The sequence below is a fragment of the Pygoscelis adeliae genome, unplaced genomic scaffold (genome assembly GCF_000699105.1).
Source record: "Pygoscelis adeliae isolate BGI_AS28 unplaced genomic scaffold, ASM69910v1 Scaffold71, whole genome shotgun sequence".
Classification (NCBI taxonomy): Eukaryota; Metazoa; Chordata; class Aves; order Sphenisciformes; family Spheniscidae; genus Pygoscelis; species Pygoscelis adeliae.
Window position 1 is genome coordinate 2,807,601 of NW_008824356.1, and position 12,457 is coordinate 2,820,057.

Below are 12,457 nucleotides of genomic sequence, written 5' to 3' on the forward strand. Positions count from 1 at the left end.
TCACCATCCCTGGAAGTATTTAAAAGACGGGTAGATGAGGCGCTTAGGGACATGGTTTAGTGGGCATGGAGTTGTTGGGTTGATGGTTGGACTCGATGATCTTGGAGGTCTCTTCCAACCTTTAATGATTCTATTCTATTCTATTCTATAACCCAGTAGTACTTCTAGTGCCTTCTTGTGTGGCCAGTGATTTGTGCAGAACAGCAGTGATTCACAACTTCTTGCTACTCTGCCTCAGCCACATCTTGTCATATGCATTGAAGCAGCCAGTCTAACTAACCATGCTTATTTTCCCTTCTGTGCAAAATGGCATCTTATAATTCCTGTTTTCAGGGAAAATGTTTTTTTTATATTCTCTGCTGTCCAAATTTGAAAGCTACTAATATTCATAAAAGGTCATTCTTTCATTAATTTTGTAATCCTCATCTCAAGAAAATGAACAGCACAGGGAATGTGTGTGTTGTATATTTTTTAATGTTTTATACAGATTGCCTTTTGAACAGATTATCCAGCTGAGCATCTGATGTTTGCTGCCTAAATAATGTGGGAACGTTCAAAGGGTGCATCTACATAGAGCTTATTGCATGTAGCATATTTGCATTGTGTAGTGGCAGGTAATTTTTAGATAACTTTTGGAAATACTAGTTTAATAAATTACTGGTGTCTTTTTAAGTGAGGGATCACTACTGCTGGTTTTTTGTTAACAGTATTATGTTCAGTTTCCTCTATGACTAAAACAAGTGTTAACTGCGTGTCTCATGTCTTCCTTTCTTGAGAAGCAGCCAGGCGTGGGAGTAGACACACTTAGGAAACCCCCCACGTAAGTTCTGTGACTCCCTGTAGACCACCCCTGTAAAGTGCCCAAGCCTAAAATGAGAGAAAATGCTCTTTAGTGAAGTTGCATCAGCAAGGGAGTGTGCAGAACAAAATTATTTTTATCTTGTGAAAGCAAAAATAATTTCTATCTTCTGTGTTTTAGTTCTGTAAGTAAAGGTTAATCTTTGTCGTTAGTAGAGGAGAGACAGTGTGCTGTTATGCAAGCAGGAGTTTCTAATTTTTTTAATAGTGATTCCCGTTCATTTTATTACGATTTAAACCTGCTTTGAGTTTTTCCATTGCAAAACTGTAGCTAATGTTTACCAACCCCTCAATTTTCTCCCAGAAGCACTTCATACTAGAGAACCTCATATGCTAATAATATGTAGGAGAAGAAAGTCCATATGACTAACAGGTACAAAGTGACACTAGTTACAACCTCCAGAAAGACAGACTTACGGGAGCCTGATCTGAGCCAGTTAAGTTTTTTTACAAAATTGGGAATAGCCCCAATTAACCAATCTATATCTGGAAATCCAGCTGCCTTTGTGTTGAACCATAACTGTAATTAAAAGGTGTTTCCTTTCTTTATTGGGGGTAAACTCCAGCAGTTCAAATACTGGCAGTTCTTTGCAGTACCACTAGTGCAGCTGTGTTCCTGAGACGCTTTTTGACTCACAGTCTGCTTTTAGGAGTTGCTTCTTCTGTTGTCCCATCAGGCTGCTCTTGCTGTCAAGTTTTTTATTTTAGACTCTGTGGAATCAGTTTCTGGAGTATTCTTTGAAAAATTTTTGAACTTTTTTTCCCACATGACTTTCTGTTAACCTTCCCTTAACGTAGCAAAACATTAGGCAAGAAGAGAAAGTATTTTCATTTGGAATTTATAAGGGGTTGCTTATGGTTGATATTTCTTCACTGTTGACGTCTCTACGTGAAAATGTGTATGAATGTAGTAGGTACATTCCTAAGTTTTACTAAGTTTAATGAACTCAAGCTTAACAAACTTGCAGGACTGGGCCAATGCATGAGAACCAGAAAAAAAAAGTGACTGTAAACAAGTAAAATTGATGACCCAGTTTTTACTGCCCAGATGAGACATTCCAAAAAGAAATGTCAATATTGAAAAACCAAACTTAGTTTTTCAATTTTTAATAACCGCATAATTTAACAATCAAATAAATTATGTGACATAGATGAAAAGATATGTTATTACTTAATATAGTTACTTTGAAAGCTTTCCAGTAACATAAAAATGGTGGCTTTTGTTTGTATCTTTCAAATCCGTGTTCCAGTAAGAATTATGAAATGTATGTCCAAAGATTCAGGGCATGCAATGGAGAGAATGCCATTTTTATTTTTACCTGCTGTTTTATAGGCAGAAATTACTGCATTTGGCCTTTTCCTGCTCACATTACGTCCCGTTTCTTTTAACCAGGGAAAAGTAGATTGTATGCATGCAGAGAAATAGCTGATGTCCAGCATAATCTCCTGAAAGCAGGAAGCCAGTTCCGATAGGTACTGTTAGGCTCTTGTGCTTTGCATTAGCACCGAGAACCTATGTCTCCATGAAAACAGAGCCTTCAGTCCCTCAGAGTCAATGTTGGTAAAGCCACCTTATAGGTCAACAGTTAAAGTTAACATAGAAAATCTTCTGGCCTCCTCTCTCAGATCCTCAGATCCAGATTCATGGCATACTTAATTTGATCCACCTGCAGGTCCTTTGCTGGGAGGGGCAGCCCCACGCTTCCTGTCCTCACCACCTCCAGCGATGTGTTCCCATCAGTCATCGCCTTTGACTCAGGTGTATCTGTTGTGTGGCTGCAAGCTCAACCCTGCAAAAAAATTTCTTTTGTTGGATCAGTGAGCTCGTGGGTAGTTGTGACATTGTTAGATCTGATGCAACAGGAGTAGTGGGAATGTGCAGCTCGAGAGAGGATTGAGTGGGACTACCCCTTTCCACTGCTAGTTGCAGGTAGATCAAACTAAATGCATTGTAAAATTGTACCCAAGAGTTAGAAGAACAATTCTTTCTAGCCCTTGAAACAAAAGATAATGATACCAAATAATGATAAGGATCACAAATAGGAGGGAAAGGAGGGGAAAGAGCAAGAGAAGGAGAAAGGCAATTGGAGGTATTGCAGGGAGAAGAGATAACAGGGAAGAGGGAATAGCTAGAAAAGCAGGAAGAGTGATTAGAGAAAAATCAGGAGATTGTATATTGACAAATAGTGGCAGCAAATGCAGGTAAAAATAAGGAAACACTTTTCCATGGAGGTTGAGTATACTGTCCTCGGCCTTCAAACGTGATGCTTCAGTCTCAAGAAACAGTTGTTCTTTCTTTCTGGGCAGAATTGAAATGCCATTGCTTTGTGAGCAGTCCACAGTAATAAACTGGATGCCGAAAGCCAGAACCGTTGCCCTCCATGAGCTCTGTTTGCGTGAAGCAGGGAGGGAAAGCCACAGGCGCAAGTGCCTGTCCTGAGAAGCATTTATTGCTGAACAGGCACAGCCCTAAAAGGCTGGTGAAAAGTCCCTCTGAACAGAAGCTGGCGTAGCAGTGAATTTGCCATCTCAGGATGCTGGTTCATAAGTACGAGGCTAGTCTGGATGTGGCTTTCATAAACCCTTAATCCTGAGGTCACAGATTTCCTTTTACTGCTGCTTGCTTCTCTTCCGCATAGGGCAGCCCAGATCACATGTAGTTCTCCAATGTCGACAATAGGGGGGGCTGGAAAAGCAGTATGGTTCAGGGCTCGGTCCTCCTCTAACACCAACAAAGGCTTCAGTGCTGAATCATTTCCAGAAGTATTACTTAAATCCCAATGTGATTCAGTTCCCTCAGCTGACTCTGAATTTCTGAAATCTCCATACAACTCTTCCTGAGTTCATTCATGTCATTCAAGCTGCAAGACCTGGGAGAGGTTTATAATAGCAATGTATTTTCTGTGTGTTTGAGAGCAGCTTCCTAGAATTAATTTTTTTTTCTTTGTCATTAGGGAGTTAAATTAGTTATCTGCTTAATTCGTATTGCAGTTAAGAACTGTGGGAAATCAGGGTATGCTAGAAGTCCCACTAGTTGAGACACAAATGTGAAAGTGTTTCCTGTCACTCTGTTTTTACAGCTAAGAAAATCTCTGGTTTTGCTTTCTTTTCTGCAGCTATTTGATGCTGTCAACTGCCTGGCAAAAGAGAATGCCCGGTTGCTTGTGCTGGGCCGCAAACACATGCTGATTAACTCTTCAAATTGGAAAAGAGGGATTATGAAGGAGATGCAGAATAAGGCAGACTTCTTCTTTGCTGAAAATATGTAAGTTTAAGAAAATGGCTAAACGTAATGGAGATCAACACCTGATTTATATGCATTTTAGATCAGTATAAACTGCTGTAGTTTTTAGTACCATTACTAGTACCTCCAGCTCTGTGTGTGTGAAAGAGAAACATATCCCTTGCTATAATTGCTTCAAAAATCAAAACATATTAAAAGTTGCATTATAAAGAATTTCATCACTTAGAATCATGTTGACATCTGTATGGTTTATTAGGATTTATAACTGTTAAAACCACTGCCAAGACCACAGTGGCCTGAACTTACTGAACACCTGATAGCATCAGCGTACAGTTGTGGTCTGCTGTGTTAGCCCTGCATGGGGGGAGATGAAGTTCGTGCCTGGCCAGTGTTGCTTGATAGCCCAGGAGCGTGGAGAGTCTGGAGTGCTGACTTCCTTGCTGCTCCCAGAAGAGAGTATTTCTGTGAGTGGGACCCTCTGCCTCTCTAATTTAAGAAGCGCGACCCCCTTGCTCTTGCACAGTCAAGCCTGTCCTTGTCTCTAAACTAGGTACTTGCCTCCACCTCAGTGTCCCCTCTCCTTGCTCTGCTTTCCTTATATAATGAGTCTCAGTTTTCCCTCGGTTCCAGCTCCGCCTAGTCTCCATCTGAGTTGGGCACTGTTGATCCTTCACCTGTCTCTGCCGTTTCTTCTCTGATCCCAGTTCCCAGAACTTCTGACCAAGTTCCTTGTCGCAACAGCCAGTCCAAGTCTCTTCTGTCTGCCTCCTCCTTTCAGATCTGTTCTCCTTCATCCCCTCTCCAGTTCTGGCTCTTGTTCTCTTTGCTGTTGAATCACATTGCTTGCTTTCCTGCTATCTGAGCACCAGCAAAGGGGACTCTGTTACCCCAGGTTGGAAATCCTCACTAATCTCGTGTCTTGTCACTTACTATTACAGTAACCCACAGCAATCAAAAAGTGGTTTCAAGCAAAGTTCTGCTCAGCTTCTCCAGGTATAGGGTATCTCATGCCCACTATAAATGTATTTTTAGAGATTTTTCCCTAAAATTGTTTCAGTTTAATAGCAGCTAATGTTGAATACATTTTCCAAATAATCACAGTACCTTTTGGAAGTATATTTACCCATGTAAAAACAAAGAATCACGGATTTGTGCTGTTGCCTACATTATTATCAGTTGTGATGATTGATTGTATTCCAACAAAGTTTTGGGGGTACCGTTACGAGTTTTAGCAGTTCTGTTCCACATAGCACTGTTATGTGGCAAAAGATTATATTGTTGTATTACCAGATTGTGATAGGAAGGAAGAATGCTCTGTGTGGCGTGCAATTAATTTTTATTGCATTCTAACTTTTGGTGCCCTGTGGTAAGCAGAAGTTCTTTATTTTACCAGGGAACTAGAGTAATGATGGGACTTTTCAGCGTTGCTGATGGATAAATCTCAGATCAGCATTTGATTCATTTCCTGCAACCACTTACTGCCTTGTGAATGACATCTGTCTTTTCCATTTGTTTTGTTAAGCTCTGAAGATGATGCCTTCTTGTTATATGCCACTCTTCGATCAGGCAAGCATTGCAAGTTTGTTACTAGAGACTTCCTCCGGGATCACAAGGCTTGTCTTGCCGACAGTCTGACGCGTCATCTGTTCCGTAAGTGGCAGCGTGGACACCAAATAGTGTTTTCCCCTTCTGTAGAAGGAAAGCATATAAATTTTTTGGTAAGTTTTCTGCTGCAATCAGAAACCACAAAGAGCATATTCATTAAAGATAGAATTTCAAACTCTGGAAGCAAAAAGATTCTTGTTGGAGTCTAAGAAATTGATTTGTACCAATAGGCTCAGAACTCTCCTGCTTACTGAAAATTCACTGTATTCTCAAAGCATGCCACAAACATGAAAACTGTCAAAAAGACAAGAAATGCTGCCTAAATGTTTAAAATGTAAATGCATGTTTGTTTCCGTTGGTGTAAAACATAATTGCCAATATTTTTTCATTTATTTTAAACTTTGAAATACTTTATTCTCCTCTATTATAAAATATCATTCTATTATATTCTCTACTATTATAAAATATCATGCTTCTAGTTGTACAATAGAATTTCTTTCATCTTATTTTAAAGAAGGAGGAAAATACAGGTATTTCGGTATTCACTGTAATATTAGCCTAACATGTGTATAAAGTTTCATGAAGGAAAGCCCAGAACAGTCAGGTTTATAGTCAGTATTCAGCTGCAGAAATTACAGTCTTCCGAGCACAGTATCATCTTATAGCAGAATACTACTGTTACTGTCTAGGAGAGACGTGCATCCTTGTGAGCCATGAACAGTACATCAACAGGAGTGCAGCTGTTTTAAGAGTTTTCTAGGGAAAAATTCATCACGTGACATTCCGTATCATGCAGTTTTTTGTTATCTGGTTTGTCTGCATTGTTATTGCCTACTTAAAGGAATACTGCACCTATGCAGATTCATTTTCTTGCTGCTCTGGTTAAAATTGTAAAATAATATTCATCATTACAAACACACCTTAGAGATACAGGCTTATAAGAACGACAGCCTTTCATTCAGTGTTGCCATATATACATTTCTTTTTATGGAACGAAATACTGAGTGTAGGGTTACCAGACTAACGCAGCTTTAGCTACACCTTGTTTCTTTCTTTTGTACAAAAGGGCTAGTAATTTTCACATCTTAATTCCCAGACAGGTGATTTGGATGATTGATATTCCCAGTCATAGCTGTTTTCTAGGTCATTCTGGAAGCTGTCACGGGAAAGTAGACTTCCAAGACGATACATACAGAGTGATAGTGTGTTCTGAGAACCATAATTGCCACCCAGTAATGTTTCTTTTGTATTTGTGTTATATATTGTTATATATGTGTTGAGTTAGTATACCTGTAACATAATAGACCACAAAAATAGTTTATTATATTTGTTCAACTAGACGCTCTTGAAAGTGTTAGTGATAAACCCTTTTCTTACATCCTCCTCAGCACAGAGCAAGTCAGTTCTGTCAGGAGGTACACTGGAAGAACAAACACAAGATGTCATTAATGTCATTAAATCCTATCAGTTCAAGCCTATAAACTCCACATCCTGAGTTAATTCCCATATGATTTCATTTAACTGAACAGAAAAACAATCATTTTGCTATTTCTAGAAATTGAATGCATTATGTTCAAATCATTATTATCTGGTGGAGATTGAAGACAGAATTTTAACCATTTATAATGACTCCTAGACCACAAAATACTAAAAGATGTTTTAGTTTTTCCTCCAGTACTAAAATTTAGAATTTGTTTGGTGTAAGGAAATAAATGAGAGTTGTTACAGAGATGAATCTATGGAGATTTCTAAGGTAAGTGTTGGAAGTTATAACTCCTATAACTGGTATTTTAGTAATATATTGTGTGAAGTCTAAAAAAATGTTTTTATCTGTCTTTATCCAACAGCCTGCTTTCTGTTATGACTGCGTGGTACAGACTACAGGCGATACGTGGCATATCCCCTATAAAGACACTTTTGAGGAAAAATATTCCTATCGAGTACCAAGAAGATGGCTCTGCATTCAACAGAAATGATGAAGAATGTAATTGCACAAGCTGAAGCTGCTTGTTTGTTTGGTTTTTTAATCACTGTTGCTGACTAGGAGAACTCAGCAGTACAATTATGGGATTAATGTGTGAGGCCTATAACTAAAGAAAATTCAGTAACTGCATTTTGTCAAAATCATTCCTGCAGTAAATCAGTTAACATCAATGGCGGTCCAGCAGGGATGAATTAGGTCCATTATTTCCATCTTTACAGGCGATTTCTGTAGCCTCTCAACGTGATTTGAATTAAAACTTGTTTTTCCCTCTTGGAATTTCAGGTTGTATTTTTTTCATCTTTTTTCTTGCTCAAGCTTTTCATCTACACTGAAATTCATAAACTCTGTACTTCAAAGACATTAAGGAGAACTTCCAAAATACCTTCAAAATGGGCACGGCTGACCTCGTCGCACAGTGTCTACAGCCAATAAATGGAGCTAACAGGGCCAAATGGTATGTTTACCATTTGCCAGACACACATAGCCCTAATACTTCCTCACACTTAACTAGAATTCATTTGATCACATAGAATGCAAAAGATTTGTTGTAGCAACATCTATTAAGATTTTGATTGGAAGAACTAGGAAACAACCAGTGGGATATCGTGTGGCTCTTTCACACTCTTAAATTTGCTGCTTCTGACAGGACTTCATGTCACTGGAATAGTTTGCTTATGGAAATGCATGAATTTCTAAATAAAAAATGATCATAACTAGAAATTCTTACAAGCAGTAATAGGACAAAACTGAATTTTGTACAGGTATTTTTTATAAAACCTATCCCAAGTTATAAATAAAGCAAGAAAAATGGTGTACATTACAGGAAAAGTGTTCTAAGTTATTATTTATAAGTGTTTGTATGGTAAGTGTCTTCATTTATTGCACTTAACCACTTCAATGCAAACTTTTCTCCCAAAAAAACCATGGAAATGCCACATTAACCTCAGATGAAAGATCATGTTTTTGTCACGTCTGTCTTGCACACTGAAAAATCCTCTGTTTGAAACTGAGCTGAATCATACAGCTCTTTTTGTATAGTATTTGCAGTTCTGAGCTTTTGCAGTGTCCCATGACAAGCTCCCTTGAGTCTCTTAGCGTTCAAGCATGTTCCCTGCTATTTTTTTTTTTTTTTTTTCACATCAGAGAGCTATGCTGACACTTTTTCTGCTCCTGGTTTGTAAACCAGCAGATGTGACTTGCATGCAGTCATGTCCTTCAGGTACTGTGCAGAAAGTGTCGAGGAGCTGGATACCTCTTAAGGTAACCTAGAACCTTGGTTTTAAATTCATCACGTTGTTGGTAGCATTCATCGCAGACCCATTTTCTGACAGAACATGCCAGCTCCTATACGTCACCTGCTTTCTGGAGTCTGCCAGGGAAAGCAGAGAGATTGGATCTTGTCCTCTCGCTCCTCAAACCAATTTACTTCTAATTTGTCAGAAGATTGTTTTTACAATTCTGTAAGTCAGAGAACTGCCACATCTCCTTGAAAATGCAAACACTGCTTTGCTAAAGTAAGTGTCTTCTCCTGTACAGGACTGCTTAGTAAGCAACCGTTGCTCTGTATGAGGGTTACTTACCCTCTGTATGAAGTTCCACAACAGCATAAGGTGATGTGAATCAGTGCTGGTCCCAGTTTGGTATTAGCTCTGGTGGTCATGCAGTCCTAAGCAATTCAGAGATGAGTCAGCTGAATGCAAACCCTTTAAAAATTTGTTTTGGCTAGGTCAAAATGGGCGTCGTCGTATGGAACTAGCACCATTGCACAAGTACTGGTACCTGTGTGGGAGGGGGGCTGAAATGTCAGGCTGCAGAAGGTGGGCCCCTGCAGCTCTGCCTTATCAGCTTTAGCTGACCAGAAACTGCACCTTCAGGTCATCCATTTCATTGCCAGACATGTTCATCCATTGAAGTTAGTATTTTACCTCACCCTGGTCATTAACAGACATGCATAATATCAACATCTAACTGGAATAAATGCATCCTGTACTTCCTTTTGACTGAGGACAGACGTGTCCCTAATCAATCACTTGGGTTTCATCTCAAAAACTGTTCTTACAGAGATACCATAATACCTTCTAAATAGTAACACTTCCTCAATACACATTCGTAGTGTATTTAGGGGAAGATGGAACAGAATCTGGAATTTACAACAGGAAGATGTCCCAACATTAGTGTGAGAATAGTGGCTTTTATTTTCCCTTATGTTTGCTGCTAATACACTTTACTGTAGACCGTTATAGGGAATTAATGGCTTCCTCTCTCTCAAACCAGAGAGGAAACATTAGTGATCAACCTACAGACTTTTTCAATTGCCAACCACCTGTTCATATAGATGTACACGGTCTCCAGAGGCTCTGTTCTATCTGAGGTTAATTATTTGCATTTTATTTAAGATACTTGTGAAATAACATGCCTTTTGTGTTGCTGTAAGTCTTCCAATTTCAGATTACTGAAACAGGGAATTTAGAGGTAACAATGAATATGAGGATTTGCTTGTGAGTATGTAAAGGGAATTCTGGGGGGTTTCATTGGCAATAAACCCAAGAGCCAAACCAAAGCTTACTGACAGCTACCAGCAGATCTTCTTGACATCTACTACTGCTTATACAGTAGTACAGCAAAAATCCAAGGATTTTTAATGCCTGTATGGTAGTAGTTTATTAGATTGATGGGTCCACGCTGAATGCCAGAAAGGCAAGTCCTCCAAACGTTGCAGCAACGGGTACCCCCGAAACCACTGCAAATGACACTGACTGCCCTTCGCTAGCACACTGAGTGAGGAGAACAGGAATCGGAAGGACCCAACGCCTAGCTTAGCCTGCCACGTGCCACGGAGACGCGTTGGCAACATGAACCTGAGGAAGACTGAAGTGATCCAGCCTGCGCTATAGCTATTTTGTGAATAGCTTCATCTCCGAACTCACCCACTTACTGTTTACTATGTTAACAACATGTCAGCGAGAACAGTCTTCCTCAGGATCCTGCAACACAGACGTTGACTCTCATATAGGTTGATCAGATGTGATGAACACTAAACCAAAAATACGTGATCGCTCTTCTGAAACAAAACCGTATTTTGGAAACTGACAAAATTGCTACATAGATGGAGAAAACTTCTGGAAACTATATCCTGGAAGTAGCATGACTTCCACGCCATCGTGTGCATGGTATTGAGCAACTATTACTCCTCCCTTGGCCTAAGTCAAATATTGAATCTTTGATTCCAAACACTTAAGTATTTTCTCAGTTACTTTTTGGCAATCTGGCTGAATACTTGGTAATTACTTCCATTTTCCCATTCCCTTGAAAAAGAATCTGACATTAAACTCCAGTGTTATAGAATGGAAGAGCTTTGTATGTGAAGGACCGTGAGGGTAGGAGTCCTCACCCTGGAGAAACAGGTCCTAAGAGACACAGAGGTCGCAAGAATCACGAATGTTGTGGAGGGGATGCACAGGGATCGATTGCTTGCACTCTCTTCCAGTGCAAAAGCTGCACCAAATGGTGCTGGCAGATAGAAGGTTCAGATAGAAGATGAAACCACACAACGCGCCGTTACGCCGAGCAACTCTGCCACGGCATGTCATGGATGCAAGAAGTTCACTAAGTTCAAGGGGAGACCAGCGAGGGTTGTTAAATAACCAGACACTATCTCTGCCTTGGGAAGTCCCTCCAGACGGTTGGAGGCTGGGAGAGGATTCAGGGAGTGTATCATTAAAGGCCCTCTGTAGTCGTAATGCTTTTCCTTGGGCACCCACTTTTGGCCGCAGCTGGAGACAGGGCATGGGGCTAGACAGGCTCTGTGTCTGACCCAGCAGAGACGTTCTTACGTTTTCATGTTCTCTGTGTTCCAGTGCTTGCATCACAGCTTTAAACATTTCATGTCCGCCCACAAAGTGCTTCCCTAATGAAGGGGACAAACTCTGTCTCTTGCAATACACGGCGAGACATTTCATTCTCCCACAGTATTACTAAGCAAGTACATTGAAAAATTCAAGAAAGCAGTCTTTTAATGTATGGCATACACAAAATGCACCTGTAATCTGCCATTTCAACGAAGAGCAAGCTCATCTAATAATCTTTTAAAATAGAGGTGTGGATACCAGAACACAGCTTTTCCAACTCTTTTTAATGACCGACTTTAAAAAAAAGCCTTCCCACAACGAGTAGGGGAAATCCGAGATGCTGAAAGGCAAAAAGAGCATGTATTCATGACTTTAAATTTGGGGAATTTCCCTTTGTACTGGACACTGATAAAATGTTAAGTAAGTCTTTTAAACATCACATTACAATGCAGCTGCAGCAACAATTGCTCATTATGAGTATCCTAAACATCTTTTTTGAGGTTAGTGTACTTCTTCGCTTTACAATTACACTCACTGGAGAGAACACATGGACATGTTTCCTTTAGAAAATTAAGAGGGTTTTTGTTTCCCTGGCTGCCTGCACAGCTCATGACGATACTTTTCTCCAGTTTTCTGGCATTTCCGTGCGTCCTCTCTAATGCACGTCGAGCACGTTCGAGGTTTTCCATGAATCAGAAACCTTTTGATCAGCCTGACAGTCCGCCGCTTCCCGACCTCCCCCGCCAGCCGCGGGCCCGACTGCCTCACCCCCGGCTTCCACCCGCCTTTTCGCCACGCAGCCGCAGGGGGCGGGCTGTCAGCCCCACGGGTTAAACGCGTTATAGCTGCCGTGCTGAAAAGACCGCATTTCGCTCAGGACGCGGGTGACATGTCGCGACATGACAGCCCGCAGCTGCG

The 12,457-nt window shown here is 40.3% G+C and overlaps 1 protein-coding gene across 1 annotated transcript in view; it reads left to right on the top strand.

Moving 5' to 3' along the window:
• Positions 1–7,964, top strand: part of KIAA0391 (KIAA0391 ortholog) — a 60,107-nt gene extending 52,143 nt beyond the window's left edge. The window contains exons 6-8 of the mRNA XM_009319369.1: positions 3,975–4,123; positions 5,625–5,820; positions 7,555–7,964. Coding sequence (XP_009317644.1) covers positions 3,975–4,123; positions 5,625–5,820; positions 7,555–7,683 — 474 coding nt within the window. The 3' untranslated portion in view covers positions 7,684–7,964. The remainder of the gene's footprint in view (positions 1–3,974; positions 4,124–5,624; positions 5,821–7,554) is intronic.
• Positions 7,965–12,457: the final 4,493 nt, after the last annotated feature.